This window comes from Syngnathus typhle, linkage group LG6 (genome assembly GCF_033458585.1).
Source record: "Syngnathus typhle isolate RoL2023-S1 ecotype Sweden linkage group LG6, RoL_Styp_1.0, whole genome shotgun sequence".
Taxonomy (NCBI): domain Eukaryota; kingdom Metazoa; phylum Chordata; class Actinopteri; order Syngnathiformes; family Syngnathidae; genus Syngnathus; species Syngnathus typhle.
Window position 1 is genome coordinate 13,142,957 of NC_083743.1, and position 16,308 is coordinate 13,159,264.

Below are 16,308 nucleotides of genomic sequence, written 5' to 3' on the forward strand. Positions count from 1 at the left end.
CTAATACGAACCGACTTACAGAAAAGATACTTGAACTGTAATTTTTAGGGCACAAACGGGATTTTAACGCCCTACTTAATGTACCACACGACACGAACTGTTATGGAAATCCTCTCCGTGCGTTTGTGTGTACACTGTGCGCGCTTGTGCTACATTGGTTAGAAAAGTGGGCGGATCCAACGGCGGGTTGACTTCAGCTAGCCAGTATTATCAGTTTAGTACACAAAATCAGACGTCCCATTTCTTTTCCCCTTTATTTTTATGTGAGTAGGGTACATTAGGTTCCATTTTCTCACTCGTAAATTTCAATTCATTTAATTAGGATTGATTGCTCCGATGACTTTCGTTTTGGTTGTCGCTTAACAGGAGCATGATAAGCTGGAGCGTTCGACTTCTTCAGACATGGAACAACCTGCGTCTTCCAGCCAGGCAAACGGCGGCTGCTTCGACAAGAACTGTTCTTCACTGACGGTGGACGATGTCTACGAGATCGCCAAAGTAATTGGAGCCGAGCTGGAGAGGCTCATCGACGGCTACGGCAAGGAGAGCGTGCTGGGCCTGGTGCCCAGGGTGGTGAAAGTGCTGGAGCTTCTGGAGAGCTTCACGGCTAGGAATCACGCACACAAACACAGGGAAGAAGAACTGCTCCGGACCTTTGAGAGCTTTCAGCTACAGCAGAAAAAACGGGTGTGCAAGGACACTGACGCAATCAACGAAAATCATGAAACCAGGGTGAGAATATAGCAATGTACCCGAAAACGAAATGAACTGTGTCGCTTTCACTTATTACTTGTGGTGAAATGGTAACACGATGCCATAACAAACGTAATTACCGCGTATTACATGCACGCGAACCACCTATCGCAGATTGTCACTGTGCCAGTCACTTGTGTTTTTTCTTTGTTGAAGCAAAAGCAGAAACGCACTGAATAATTCTTTTAAATATTAAAGAGTGAATTTCGCTAAATAGTCAAAACTATACCAAATAAATCTGCTGAGCAGGTCTTTTACTCTTATTCGACTTTACTCTTAAAACTAACGATAGTGGATTTCAATTAATTAATTTAAATGAATGAATAACCCGTTTCACTGATGTCTGCCCTATGGAGCTTCTGTTTAATAATGTCTTCCAGTTTAAACTAGAATTTTGCAATTTCTGGAGAAATTGCGTGTGAAGGCGAAATGTATGAATAACTTTTTCGGGGAATGCTGCCGAACGATGTTGAAACGTGTTGAATTACTTGAGAAATGTAGAATATTTGGAGAATTTGTGGTGAATTTCAAAATAAAAGATGTGAAGTTTTTGGTAAGTTGTGGAATAGGTAGAAAAATGATGAACAGTTGAAAGTTGGAATGGGTTGAATCGGTTGAAAAATGTAGAAATGAGAAGGGAAAAAGGAATTGGGTGTGAATTTCAAAATAAAAGATGTGAAGGTTTTGGGAAGTTGTGGAATAGGTCGAAAAATGATGAACAGTTGAAAGTTGGAATGGGTTGAATCGGTTGAAAAATGTAGAAATGAGAAGGGAAAAGGGAATTGGGTGTGAATTTCAAAATAAAAGATGTGAAGTTTTTGGTAAGTGGGAAGTTGTGGAATAGGTAGAAAAATGATGAACAGTTGAAAGTTGGAATGGGTTGAATCGGTTGAAAAATGTAGAAATGAGAAGGGAAAAGGGAATTGGGTGTGAATTTCAAAATAAAAGATGTGAAGTTTTTGGTAAGTGGGAAGTTGTGGAATAGGTAGAAAAATGATGAACAGTTGAAAGTTGGAATGGGTTGAATCGGTTGAAAAATGTAGAAATGAGAAGGGAAAAGGGAATTGAGTGTGAATTTCAAAATAAAAGATGTGAAGTTTTTGGTAAGTGGGAAGTTGTGGAATAGGTAGAAAAATGATGAACAGTTGAAAGTTGGAATGGGTTGAATCGGTTGAAAAATGTAGAAATGAGAAGGGAAAAGGGAATTGGGTGTGAATTTCAAAATAAAAGATGTGAAAATTTTTGGTAAGTGGGAAGTTGTGGAATAGGTAGAAAAATGATGAACAGTTGAAAGTTGGAATGGGTTGAATCGGTTGAAAAATGTAGAAATGAGAAGGGAAAAGGGAATTGGGTGTGAATTTCAAAATAAAAGATGTGAAGTTTTTGGTAAGTGGGAAGTTGTGGAATAGGTAGAAAAATGATGAACAGTTGAAAGTTGGAATGGGTTGAATCGGTTGAAAAATGTAGAAATGAGAAGGGAAAAGGGAATTGAGTGTGAATTTCAAAATAAAAGATGTGAAGTTTTTGGTAAGTGGGAAGTTGTGGAATAGGTAGAAAAATGATGAACAGTTGAAAGTTGGAATGGGTTGAATCGGTTGAAAAATGTAGAAATGAGAAGGGAAAAGGGAATTGGGTGTGAATTTCAAAATAAAAGATGTGAAGTTTTTGGTAAGTGGGAAGTTGTGGAATAGGTAGAAAAATGATGAACAGTTGAAAGTTGGAATGGGTTGAATCGGTTGAAAAATGTAGAAATGAGAAGGGAAAAAGGAATTGGGTGTGAATTTCAAAATAAAAGATGTGACGTATTTGGGAAGTTGTGGAATAGGTAGAAAAATGATGAACAGTAGAAAGTTGGAATGGGTTGAATCGGTTGAAAAATGTAGAAATTAGAGTACAAAAACGGAATTTGAGAGAATTTTGGTTGAATTTCAAAATAAAAGATGTGAAGTTTTTGGTAAGTGGGAAGTTGTGGAATAGGTAGAAAAATGATGAACAGTTGAAAGTTGGAATGGGTTGAATCGGTTGAAAAATGTAGAAATGAGAAGGGAAAAGGAAATTGGGTGTGAATTTCAAAATAAAAGATGTGAAGTTTTTGGTTAGTGGGAAGTTGTGGAATAGGTAGAAAAATGATGAACAGTTGAAAGTTAGAATGGGTTGAATCGGTTGAAAAATGTAGAAATGAGAAGGGAAAAGGAATTGGGTGTGAATTTCAAAATAAAAGATGTGAAGCTTTTGGTAAGTGGGAAGTTGTGGAATCGGTAGAAAAGTAATGAACAGTTGAAAGTTGGAATGGGTTGAATCGGTTGAAAAATGTAGAAATTAGAGTGGAAAAACGAAATTTTAGAGAATTTTGGTTGAATTTCAAAATAAAAGATGTGAAGTTTTTGGGAAGTGGGACGTTGTGGAATAGGTAGGCAAAAGATGAACAGTTGAAAGTTGGAACGAGTTGAATCGGTTGAAAAATGTAGAAGTTAGAGCTGAAAAACGAAATTTTGTGAAAATTTGTCGGAATTTTTAACGTGAAAACGTGAAATTTTTGAATTTGGGAATTTTGGGAATGTCGAGAATCCTTCCGAATGTGATTAGAATGTGCTGAATGATGTGAATTTCAAATTGGAACGACGTAAACGTGAAATGTCGAATGTGCCATTAAGAATGAATGGGGAAAAATTTGTCGGAATTTGGGGAATTTTGCGGAATCGGAAAATGTTCGGAATGAGAAAAATACAAGCCACCCTTTCCTGAATATTTGGAATACGTGAAAAGTGGAATGGAGTGAATCGGGTGAATTTTGTGAAAGAAGAAGCGGGACAAAAAAGTGAGGAGAATAAAATATAATAATAATAATAACTAGAATTTTGCAATTTCTGGAGAAATTGCGTGTGAAGGCGAAATGTATGAATAACTTTTTCGGGGAATGCTGCCGAACGATGTTGAAACGTGTTGAATTACTTGAGAAATGTAGAATATTTGGAGAATTTGTGGTGAATTTCAAAATAAAAGATGTGAAGTTTTTGGTAAGTTGTGGAATAGGTAGAAAAATGATGAACAGTTGAAAGTTGGAATGGGTTGAATCGGTTGAAAAATGTAGAAATGAGGAGGGAAAAAGGAATTGGGTGTGAATTTCAAAATAAAAGATGTGAAGGTTTTGGGAAGTTGTGGAATAGGTCGAAAAATGATGAACAGTTGAAAGTTGGAATGGGTTGAATCGGTTGAAAAATGTAGAAATGAGAAGGGAAAAGGGAATTGGGTGTGAATTTCAAAATAAAAGATGTGAAGTTTTTGGTAAGTGGGAAGTTGTGGAATAGGTAGAAAAATGATGAACAGTTGAAAGTTGGAATGGGTTGAATCGGTTGAAAAATGTAGAAATGAGAAGGGAAAAGGGAATTGGGTGTGAATTTCAAAATAAAAGATGTGAAGTTTTTGGTAAGTGGGAAGTTGTGGAATAGGTAGAAAAATGATGAACAGTTGAAAGTTGGAATGGGTTGAATCGGTTGAAAAATGTAGAAATGAGAAGGGAAAAGGGAATTGAGTGTGAATTTCAAAATAAAAGATGTGAAGTTTTTGGTAAGTGGGAAGTTGTGGAATAGGTAGAAAAATGATGAACAGTTGAAAGTTGGAATGGGTTGAATCGGTTGAAAAATGTAGAAATGAGAAGGGAAAAGGGAATTGGGTGTGAATTTCAAAATAAAAGATGTGAAAATTTTTGGTAAGTGGGAAGTTGTGGAATAGGTAGAAAAATGATGAACAGTTGAAAGTTGGAATGGGTTGAATCGGTTGAAAAATGTAGAAATGAGAAGGGAAAAGGGAATTGGGTGTGAATTTCAAAATAAAAGATGTGAAGTTTTTGGTAAGTGGGAAGTTGTGGAATAGGTAGAAAAATGATGAACAGTTGAAAGTTGGAATGGGTTGAATCGGTTGAAAAATGTAGAAATGAGAAGGGAAAAGGGAATTGAGTGTGAATTTCAAAATAAAAGATGTGAAGTTTTTGGTAAGTGGGAAGTTGTGGAATAGGTAGAAAAATGATGAACAGTTGAAAGTTGGAATGGGTTGAATCGGTTGAAAAATGTAGAAATGAGAAGGGAAAAGGGAATTGGGTGTGAATTTCAAAATAAAAGATGTGAAGTTTTTGGTAAGTGGGAAGTTGTGGAATAGGTAGAAAAATGATGAACAGTTGAAAGTTGGAATGGGTTGAATCGGTTGAAAAATGTAGAAATGAGAAGGGAAAAAGGAATTGGGTGTGAATTTCAAAATAAAAGATGTGAAGTATTTGGGAAGTTGTGGAATAGGTAGAAAAATGATGAACAGTAGAAAGTTGGAATGGGTTGAATCGGTTGAAAAATGTAGAAATTAGAGTACAAAAACGGAATTTGAGAGAATTTTGGTTGAATTTCAAAATAAAAGATGTGAAGTTTTTGGTAAGTGGGAAGTTGTGGAATAGGTAGAAAAATGATGAACAGTTGAAAGTTGGAATGGGTTGAATCGGTTGAAAAATGTAGAAATGAGAAGGGAAAAGGAAATTGGGTGTGAATTTCAAAATAAAAGATGTGAAGTTTTTGGTTAGTGGGAAGTTGTGGAATAGGTAGAAAAATGATGAACAGTTGAAAGTTAGAATGGGTTGAATCGGTTGAAAAATGTAGAAATGAGAAGGGAAAAGGAATTGGGTGTGAATTTCAAAATAAAAGATGTGAAGCTTTTGGTAAGTGGGAAGTTGTGGAATCGGTAGAAAAGTAATGAACAGTTGAAAGTTGGAATGGGTTGAATCGGTTGAAAAATGTAGAAATTAGAGTGGAAAAACGAAATTTTAGAGAATTTTGGTTGAATTTCAAAATAAAAGATGTGAAGTTTTTGGGAAGTGGGACGTTGTGGAATAGGTAGGCAAAAGATGAACAGTTGAAAGTTGGAACGAGTTGAATCGGTTGAAAAATGTAGAAGTTAGAGCTGAAAAACGAAATTTTGTGAAAATTTGTCGGAATTTTTAACGTGAAAACGTGAAATTTTTGAATTTGGGAATTTTGGGAATGTCGAGAATCCTTCCGAATGTGATTAGAATGTGCTGAATGATGTGAATTTCAAATTGGAACGACGTAAACGTGAAATGTCGAATGTGCCATTAAGAATGAATGGGGAAAAATTTGTCGGAATTTGGGGAATTTTGCGGAATCGGAAAATGTTCGGAATGAGAAAAATACAAGCCACCCTTTCCTGAATATTTGGAATACGTGAAAAGTGGAATGGAGTGAATCGGGTGAATTTTGTGAAAGAAGAAGCGGGACAAAAAAGTGAGGAGAATAAAATATAATAATAATAATAACTAGAATTTTGCAATTTCTGGAGAAATTGCGTGTGAAGGCGAAATGTATGAATAACTTTTTCGGGGAATGCTGCCGAACGATGTTGAAACGTGTTGAATTACTTGAGAAATGTAGAATATTTGGAGAATTTGTGGTGAATTTCAAAACTGAAAGTTTGGAATATTTGGTAAGTGGGAAGTTGTGGAATAGGTAGGCAAAAGATGAACAGCTGAAAGTTGGAATGGGTTGAATCGGTTGAAAAATGTAGAAATTAGAGTAGAAAAACGAAATTTTGGAGAATTTGGTTGAATTTCAAATTTGGAATTTTTGGTAAGTGGGAAGTTGTGGAATAGGTAGGCAAAAGATGTACAGTTGAAAGTTGGAACGGGTTGAATCAGTTAAAAAATGTAGAAGTTAGAGCAAATGTTGAATCCCCATAGAGAATGAATGAGAAAATAAAAAAAAGCAATTGCGCCAAATCTTTCTAAATTTGGAACAAAACAAAAAAAAACGGCCTCAGGAGGTTCACTTTTGGGGTAAAAATGTTGAAACGGGTTAAATCGGACAAAAAACGAAGACGTTAGCGCAAATGTAGCTATTTGGGGCACTTAGTGTTGAAATAAGGTCACTTCCGGCTTGATTCGGGTCATTTCCGGTCTAATTTGGGTCACTTCCGGTTTATTTGGGTCACTTCCGGTTTAAAACAGGTCACTTTCGGTTAAGCTGAGGTCACTTCCGGTTTATTTGGGGTCATTTCCGGTCTAAAAAGGTCACTTCCGGTTCATTTTAGATCACTTCCGGTTTACCAGAGGTCACTTCCGGTCTATTTGGGGTCACTTCCGGTCTATTTGGGGTCACTTCCGGTTTATTTGGGTCACTTCCGGTTTAAAACAGGTCACTTCCGGTTTAGCTGAGGTCACTTCCGGTTTATTTGGGGTCATTTCCGGTCTAAAAAGGTCACTTCCGGTACATTTGGGGTCACTTCCGGTTTGATTTGGGGTCACTTCCGGTTTACCAGAGGTCACTTCCGGTCTATTTGGGGTCACTTCCGGTCTACTAGGGGTCACTTCCGGTTTATTTGGGTCACTTCCGGTTTAATTTGGGTCACTTCCGGTTCGTCTAAGATCACTTCCGGTTTATTTGGGGTCATTTCCGGTCTAAAAAGGTAACTTCTGGTACATTTGGGGTCACTTCCGGTTTGATTTGGGGTCACTTTCGGTTGACCAGAGGTAACTTCCGGTCTATTTGGGGTCACTTCCGGTCTATTTGGGGTCACTTCCGGTTTATTTGGGTCACTTCCGGTTTAATTTGGGTCACTTCCGGTTCGTCTGAGGTCACTTCCGGTTTATTAGGGGTCATTTCCGGTCTAAAAAGGTCACTTCCGGTACATTTGGGGTCACTTCCGGTTTGATTTGGGGTCACTTCCGGTTTACCTGAGGTCACTTCCGGTCTATTTGGGGTCACTTTCGGTTTGATTTGGGGCACTTCCGGTTCATTCTGGGTTCATTGGTGGCACTTCAGGGTCATCCAAGATGGCCGCCACACTGGAATTGGGGGTCAAGGGTTGAAGTGTGTAAGCATAGTGGAAGTGGGGGTGAATGGGAGTGAATGTGGGAATCATAGTGGAAGTGGGGGTGAATGGGAGTGAATGTGGTAAGCATAAGGTGAATAAGGGGAATAAATGTGGAATGGGTTGAATCGGTCGAAAAATGTAGAAATTAGAGTAGAAAAAGAAGAATTTTGGTTGAATTTCAAATTTGAGAATTTGGAATTTTTGGTAAGTGGGAAGTTGTGGAATAGGTAAGCAAAAGATGAACAGTTGAAAGTTGGAACGGGTTGAATCGGTTGAAAAATGTAGAAATTAGAGTGGAATAACGGAATTTGAGAGAATTTTGGTTGAATTTCAAATTTGAAAATTTGGAATTTTTGGTAAGTGGGAAGTTGTGGAATAGGTAGGCAAAAGATGAACAGTTGAAAGTTGGAATGGGTTGAATCGGTTGAAAAATGTAGAAGTTAGAGGTGAAAAACGAAATTTTGTGAAATGTCGAATGTGCCATTAAGAATGGATGGGGAAAAATTTGTCGGAATTTTGGGAATTTTGCGGAATCGGAAAATTTTCGGAATGAGAAAAATACAAGCACCCCTTTCCTGAATATTTGGAATACGTGAAAAGTGGAATGGAGTGAATCGGATGAATTATGTGAAAGATGAAACGGGACAAAAAAGTGAGGAGAATAAAATAGAAGAATAATAATAACTAGAATTTTGCAATTTCTGGAGAAATTGCGTGTGAAGGCGAAATGTATGAATAACTTTTTCGGGGAATGCTGCCGAACGATGTTGAAACGTGTTGAATTACTTGAGAAATGTAGAATATTTGGAGAATTTGTGGCGAATTTCAAAATAAAAGATGTGAAGTTTTTGGTAAGTGGGAAGTTGTGGAATAGGTTGAAAAATGATGAACAGTTGAAAGTTGGAATGGGTTGAATCGGTTGAAAAATGTAGAAATGAGAAGGGAAAAAGGAATTGGGTGTGAATTTCAAAATAAAAGATGTGAAGGTTTTGGGAAGTTGTGGAATAGGTCGAAAAATGATGAACAGTTGAAAGTTGGAATGGGTTGAATCGGTTGAAAAATGTAGAAATGAGAAGGGAAAAGGGAATTGGGTGTGAATTTCAAAATAAAAGATGTGAAGTTTTTGGTAAGTGGGAAGTTGTGGAATAGGTAGAAAAATGATGAACAGTTGAAAGTTGGAATGGGTTGAATCGGTTGAAAAATGTAGAAAGGAGAAGGGAAAAGGGAATTGAGTGTGAATTTCAAAATAAAAGATGTGAAGTTTTTGGTAAGTGGGAAGTTGTGGAATAGGTAGAAAAATGATGAACAGTTGAAAGTTGGAATGGGTTGAATCGGTTGAAAAATGTAGAAATGAGAAGGGAAAAGGGAATTGGGTGTGAATTTCAAAATAAAAGATGTGAAGTATTTGGGAAGTTGTGGAATAGGTAGAAAAATGATGAACAGTTGAAAGTTGGAATGGGTTGAATCGGTTGAAAAATGTAGAAATTAGAGTACAAAAACGGAATTTGAGAGAATTTTGGTTGAATTTCAAAATAAAAGATGTGAAGTTTTTGGTAAGTGGGAAGTTGTGGAATAGGTAGAAAAATGATGAACAGTTGAAAGTTGGAATGGGTTGAATCGGTTGAAAAATGTAGAAATGAGAAGGGAAAAGGAAATTGGGTGTGAATTTCAAAATAAAAGATGTGAAGTTTTTGGTAAGTGGGAAGTTGTGGAATAGGTAGAAAAATGATGAACAGTTGAAAGTTGGAATGGGTTGAATCGGTTGAAAAATGTAGAAATGAGAAGGGAAAAGGAATTGGGTGTGAATTTCAAAATAAAAGACGTGAAGCTTTTGGTAAGTGGGAAGTTGTGGAATCGGTAGAAAAATAATGAACAGTTGAAAGTTGGAATGGGTTGAATCGGTTGAAAAATGTAGAAATGAGAAGGGGAAAGGAAATTGGGTGTGAATTTCAAAATAAAAGATGTGAAGTTTTTGGTAAGTGGGAAGTTGTGGAATAGGTAGAAAAATGATGAACAGTTGAAAGTTGGAATGGGTTGAATCGGTTGAAAAATGTAGAAATGAGAAGGGAAAAGGAATTGGGTGTGAATTTCAAAATAAAAGACGTGAAGCTTTTGGTAAGTGGGAAGTTGTGGAATCGGTAGAAAAATAGTGAACAGTTGAAAGTTGGAATGGGTTGAATCGGTTGAAAAATGTAGAAATGAGAAGGGAAAAGGAAATTGGGTGTGAATTTCAAAATAAAAGATGTGAAGTTTTTGGTAAGTGGGAAGTTGTGGATTAGGTAGAAAAATGATGAACAGTTGAAAGTTGGAATGGGTTGAATCGGTTGAAAAATGTAGAAATGAGAAGGGAAAAGGAATTGGGTGTGAATTTCAAAATAAAAGATGTGAAGCTTTTGGTAAGTGGGAAGTTGTGGAATCAGTAGAAAAATAATGAACAGTTGAAAGTTGGAATGGGTTGAATCGGTTGAAAAATGTAGAAATTAGAGTAGAAAAACGAAATTTTAGAGAATTTTGGTTGAATTTCAAAATAAAAGATGTGAAGTTTTTGGTAAGTGGGACGTTGTGGAATAGGTAGGCAAAAGATGAACAGTTGAAAGTTGGAACGAGTTGAATCGGTTGAAAAATGTAGAAGTTAGAGGTGAAAAACGAAATTTTGTGAAAATTTGTCGGAATTTTTAACGTGAAAACGTGAAATTTTCGAATTTGGGAATTTTGGGAATGTCGAGAATCCTTCCGAATGTGATTAGAATGTGCTGAATGATGTGAATTTCAAATTGGAACGACGTAAATGTGAAATGTCGAATGTGCCATTAAGAATGAATGGGGAAAAATTTGTCGGAATTTTGGGAATTTTGCGGAATCGGAAAATTTTCGGAACGAGAAAAATACAAGCGCTCGTCGCGTGAATATTTGGAATACGTGAAAAGTGGAATGGAGTGAATCGGATGAATTATGTGGAAGATGAAACGTGTCAAAAAAGTGTGGAGAATAAAAGAGAATAATAATAATAATAGAGAATGGTGTAGAATAACATATGTGTGAAGGCCTTCGCCTTCACACAATAAAGTAAATGGAGTAGAATAACATATGTGTGAAGGCCTTCGCCTTCACACAATAAAGTGAATGGAGTAGAATAACATAAGTGTGAAGGCCTTCGCCTTCACACAATAATAATAAAGTGAATGGAGTAGAATAACATAAGTGTGAAGGCCTTCGCCTTCACACAATAAAGTGAATGGAGTAGAATAACATAAGTGTGAAGGCCTTCGCCTTCACACAATTATGTAGAAATAGGGTAAGTTTTGACTGTACTGCTACTCTGTACTTTCCTTGGTAATAATACAGTTACACTACATCTGTAGTTAATACAACACAAGCGACATTTTGGCATCAGTGCTACTTTGAACTTCCTTGGCTCTATCGTAGTTACAAAACATGTTGACAGTCTGACTTTCAACTTTACTGTTGCTTTCCTTGGATCTATTGCAGTAACAATACATTGTTACAGTTATACTACATTTAATACTGTATTTAACATTACTTCGAATTCAATACATTGGTTCCTTACTTAGCAGTATCTAAATCTGGCCGCACCTTAAAAAATCTCCAGAGGACGTGTTAATACAAGTTTACAGTTACTCAGGCTTTGTGTATTAAAACCGTAGAAATGCTCTTTGTGTCTTGTCTGACATGTCTTGTTCTGTCAAGCAGGAGCAGCAGCAACAGAAGGAGCAGCAGTGGAGGAGCAAATGTGAGGAACTCCAAGTGCAAATCCAGCAGCTCCAGGAGGACAACGGGCATCTGCAGAGCAGGTTAAAAGGGAGCCATGCACAGGGTGGTATGTTAAAGTACAAAGCATATTGTGGCATCTATACACATTTACAAAGCTTTTTGGAGGGGTTTCATTATTCAAATTGACTACACTGCAGATAAAAATAATTATCATTCTCTTGTTTAAATGGAATGTTGATACATAGGTAAACTGTCTGCATCAACTAGCAAACCATCACCTTCTATGACGGACTGACGGATGTTTTTTTATTATTATTACAATTCAGTGCAAATGGCTTAACATACACCAGATTATATTATTGTCATTTTTGCTAATGTTTCCCAGATGGTTGACATCATAGGTCAGCAATGTCAAACCAGAGGGTGGAGTCGCTTAGATGTCAAATATTTTCTTATTCAAGCTGCAAAATGAGTCATGTGACTGAAAATGTTTATTTCATGGACTGAACATGACTGCAAATTAAAGCCATCAGTGTGGTGTGACGCAATTGAGCTATAGTACAGTGTCCAACACCATTACAGTATGTTCAAAATGGTACTGTAAAATGTCCCAGTCACATTTTTTTTTATTAAGCTGTCAAAGTAGTTGGCTTGCACAATCTACTGTATTTGTGAGAGAAATTTGTACCTCGGGCATTGTCACACGACTCTGTTTAACCGTCTCGACGTAGACACAATAGCGATGTTTGACTCAATTTCACCAATCGAGTGAAGCCAGGCACTCACATGACCACACAGTCTCCGCGGCCCCACACAAAAGAAAAGTTTTCAAAGTAACCGATTTATATGAAACAGAAGAAATGGTGGAGGAAACAAAGGCGGGCGACTGGGTTCACTGTCAATCTGTTTACTGTGAGGACAATTTTTAGATGTTGTCCACTTCTGGTGTGCAGATCGTGTCCAGCGGCAGGAGCGAGAAGTGATGCTGAAGCTGAAGGAGGTGGTGGACAAGCAGAGAGATGAGCTCAGGGCCAAAGTCCAAGAGATCACCACCATTTCCAAGGAAGTGGAGGCGGTAAGCAGACATGAATGAGTCAATGCAAATTGTGTTGTTTGTTCGAATGTCTCACTCTCAAAATTGAAACGCATTATAATTGATCAGATGGTTCTACAGCGTATTTGTAAAATACATCAGTTTATTGTTGTTTACTCTCATTCATAAAAATTAGGTAACTTTGTTTTCCTGATCCAGACTTTAATTTGGAAAATTTCATCGGCTTCTTGATTTTTGCGGATTTCAAGTGGTCTGAGCTTGCTCCACTGTCATCACTTGAAACTGTCAAAAATGACTTACTAATCTTGGGTGTCCACAGAAAACAGGAAAGGAGACTCACCAGCAAGTTGCAATGATTTATGATTAGCTAAGTAACGATTCAAAGGCAAAGCTATTGAACAACATGGTTTTAAAACTAATTTTGAAGTAAAATGCACACAAATTTGAATGCGTGACATAACAAATGAATGTTCGCTTGATGATACGGAGCTGTGTTATCTACAAGATGACAGACAGTGTCCTCAGAGTTCCTGGTTGAAGAGTAGCTGAACTTTAGACCAGGCTGAACAGGTTTTTCCCTCTCCATGTGTGTGCGTGCACTTCATGTTTTTTGTAGCACGTGATGTCAATAGCTGTCATAACTGGGTGTGTATTTATTATTTACCTCCAGACTGGTGACCTTAATGACAGGATAGACGTATTTGTCTGTCTTGTTGACTGCCTTTTTCCCCCCAATTTATTTTGTTACAAATAGCCAGACACAAACTGTTCCCATTCTGTCTCAAATTTCACATGTGAGTTATTCTGGACTTGACAGCCATGTGCTTCCGTGCAGCTCCAGGAGCAGTTGGACCGCTTCATGAAGATGAATGGGGAGCTGCGACACAAACAGAACGTGCTGCAGGCTCAGCTCAAGAGCACCGTGGAGAGAAAGGCCGACATGGAAGCCGACCTGAAAGAGAAAGTCAAAGTGATTGAAAAGCTGCAAGCGCAGATGGACAGAACCAACAGCAACAGCCACGTATGATGTTTATTTCTCATCTTTTCTCCATACTAGATAGATACAGTTTGAATAATAAAATCATTGCTTTGTTGTCTTCCAATCAGTCCATTCCGAGTCAGATGAACAGTAAGACGGAGCCTTCAGCTGACCTAAATGATCATGACCAGCCGTGTTTCACCAAAAAGGAAGTGCGTGACATCATTTTTGAGCGCAATGAGCTCAAAACCAACCTCTTCCTGGTGCAAGAAGAGCTCAACTATTATCAAAGGTGTGTCTCCTTTTTTGTTTTGTATTCGGGCTGTGTACCATCATTGTTTTTATGCATGTGTTCTACAAGCACAAGTGGCCTAGTGGTAGAGTTTCCCCCCTGTGACTGGAAGGTTGTGGGTTCAAACCCTGGCCGGGTCATACCAAGACTATAAAAATGGGACCCATTGCCTCACTGCTTTGCACTCAGCATTAAGGGTTGGAATTGGGTGGTTAGATCACCAGATGATTCCCGAGCACGGCACTGCTGCTGCTCACTGCTCCCCTCTCCCCCAGTAGATAGATCAAAATTACATTGGGATGGGTTAAATGCTGAGGACAAATTTCACCACACCCAGATGTGTGTGTGACGATCATTGGGACTTTAACTTTAAGTATCTGTCTTTTTGTACCACTAGAGGGCAGTAATACGTAAACATCCTTTAAAATCCATCCTCAACAATAAGTTAGGATGTTTTTTAGTTTCTAAGATTTCCATTAGATTTTCGCACAGCTGCTCACAACATACAACTCTTTGTTCGTTGTTTACTTTTACAACATATTAATTTTTCAATTTATCTCAAAAGAGCTTCCATTTATTCTTGTAGTCGCACATTCATCCTTTTTTACAAATACCATCCACTGCCATTGCGTTGTGTCTCTAGGGAGATTCTGAATGAGGAAAGGTGTCCTGGGTTCCTCTTGGAAGCAGTGCGAGCTGCCATCAATAAAAAAAGAAAAGTCATCAAAGCCAAGATGCTTGGAATTCCACCCCCTGATGACAGCAGGTCATGCCTCTTTATCCACCATGGTCCAAAACCCAACAAATAAAAATGCATATTTACTGAAGGTTTTCACCTCAAAGAAAGATATCATGACATAATTTCAATAAGGAATGTTTTATTCTCTTTAGTGACGAGGAAGACAAAGGTCCTGTGACTGAAGTGGATGGTTCTGAAAAGCCAGCAGAGTCACGAATTCGAAACCTGTGAGTAAAATGTGCAGCTGTACAAAGCAAAAAGGATACTTTGTACTTGTCTGATGCAGAAAACATTCTGTAAGGCTTCTTCTGGTAGTGTTAATTTAAGAATGTGCTAAAGATGCAAAACACAAATTAAGACGCCAACCCTAGTTACAGCAAGTTAGCAACTCCCTGACCACAGTGGTCTTTAGTGCATGGAGACACTCCCACTATAATCATGAGCGCTTAGCCAGTCCGCTATATTTAGCCTTAATCCCCGCCCCACTGAGCTGACCTAATGCCTGTTTGTCTGTGCGCGGTGCAGCTTTGGCTTCCTGACGTGGTCGGGCAGTGGCCGGAGCCCCACCCACATGAGCAACTCCTCGTCCAGCTGGGAGATCATCGCAGACGGCGAGGCCAGTGGGGAGCCACAGTACTAAATAGACATGACAAGTCAGTTGCAAGTTTGTTTTAAAGAAAACCATTTTATCCCACCGCTTGTTCTAATAGATGACTTGAATGTGCCGCTGCAAGCTTTCCAGCATTATCACAAAAAATACTATGCAAATGTTAAAGAAGAAACAGACTCTCACTTTTCCTTAATCTTCTAAATCCCATTTTATATTCTTAAATTTTAAGTCGTGTAAGAAAATATGTAATTGTATTCTCCTTAATAGGAGGAAGTTCAATTATCTGGAAACAAAATATGACTAATATATATTTATATGCAACCTTTATTTCTTTTAAAAAACCAAAGACTAACTGTTTTAAAGTGCACTCTAACAAAGGAAGCATTGAAAATGGATGGTTAAGCACTTATAATTTCAAAAAAGTTAACCAAGCTTTTACCTCATTTGGGCCATTTCAAATCAATTTTAATGAGGTATTATCCTTCTTTTAGCCGCCACTTTATTTTAACCCCATGCGCCTTAAACTGCTGCTTGAATGGCTTAATATACTGTATGTTTGTTTGTCTTTTGATCCTCATTGTCCAAAGATTGAGTAAGATTTTGTACAGAAATTGTTAAAAAACATTTTATGGGTTACTTTTTTCTTCACAAAGTGTTCATGATGTTCCCTATGAAGGATGGATGGAAATGTTAAAAAAAAAATCAGAAAATACACTAACGTCAATTATCTGGCTTGGCACTGAGGCGGGGGGCATATTTTAAGGGGGCCAGTGCCGCCTTGGGCCCTCTAGCTCTGCCAGTGAGTCCAGTTGGAACATAGTTCTAATGTTTCGAAATGTGTTTAATTGATAAATGCTCTTGCGAAACCATTGGTACTTGCACTTCAAATTTAATGTCTCCGCATTTGGTGTTGAGCCATACATGTACATAAATATTTCAAATTACAAAAAAAAAATGCTAATACTTGAGAGATCGACACCTTTAAATTGATGTGCCAGTCATGAGTTTGATCTGTTTATGTTGCCCCGCAGCAATGCACAGGCCAGTGAGCACTTGTGGGAACACATAATCCTCATTTGAATATTTTTTTGTCAATTTGTATTTCTGTTTATTTTTGTAAGCATGGATTTTATTTCTGCTGAAAAGAAATGGATTACATTTAAATGCAAATGTAACAAACAAAAAAACAATGAAGATGCAGAATTTTCTGTTCATTAAAGTCTATTTAACGTTTGCAATGGCAAAGATCTTCAATTTATCCACTTGGGTTTTAAATGCGGCC

General features: G+C 37.7%; 1 protein-coding gene across 3 annotated transcripts; it reads left to right on the plus strand.

Moving 5' to 3' along the window:
- The first annotated feature begins 157 nt into the window (after positions 1 to 157).
- rilp (Rab interacting lysosomal protein) lies at positions 158 to 16,260 on the plus strand. Of its 3 annotated transcripts, XM_061281157.1 has the most exons (9): positions 158 to 263; positions 367 to 732; positions 11,329 to 11,458; positions 12,306 to 12,427; positions 13,242 to 13,427; positions 13,514 to 13,677; positions 14,321 to 14,443; positions 14,569 to 14,643; positions 14,942 to 16,260. In XM_061281157.1, exons 2-9 carry the CDS (start codon positions 403 to 405, stop codon positions 15,054 to 15,056), a joined length of 1,245 nt encoding a protein of 414 aa, XP_061137141.1. In that variant the 5' UTR covers positions 158 to 263; positions 367 to 402; the 3' UTR covers positions 15,057 to 16,260. The 3 variants fall into 3 exon arrangements, with proteins under 3 accessions (XP_061137141.1, XP_061137140.1, XP_061137142.1); XM_061281156.1 differs by having other exon boundaries at positions 186 to 732; XM_061281158.1 differs by having other exon boundaries at positions 187 to 732; positions 11,332 to 11,458.
- Positions 16,261 to 16,308: the final 48 nt, after the last annotated feature.

Coding starts and splice junctions, on each gene's coding strand:
- rilp (XM_061281157.1), top strand. CDS start 403: ATGGAACAACCTGCGTCTTCCAGCCAGGCAAACGGCGGCTGCTTCGAC. Junction 11,459..12,305: donor AGGGAGCCATGCACAGGGTG/GTATGTTAAAGT, acceptor TCTGGTGTGCAG/ATCGTGTCCAGCGGCAGGAG. Junction 14,444..14,568: donor CCACCCCCTGATGACAGCAG/GTCATGCCTCTT, acceptor TATTCTCTTTAG/TGACGAGGAAGACAAAGGTC.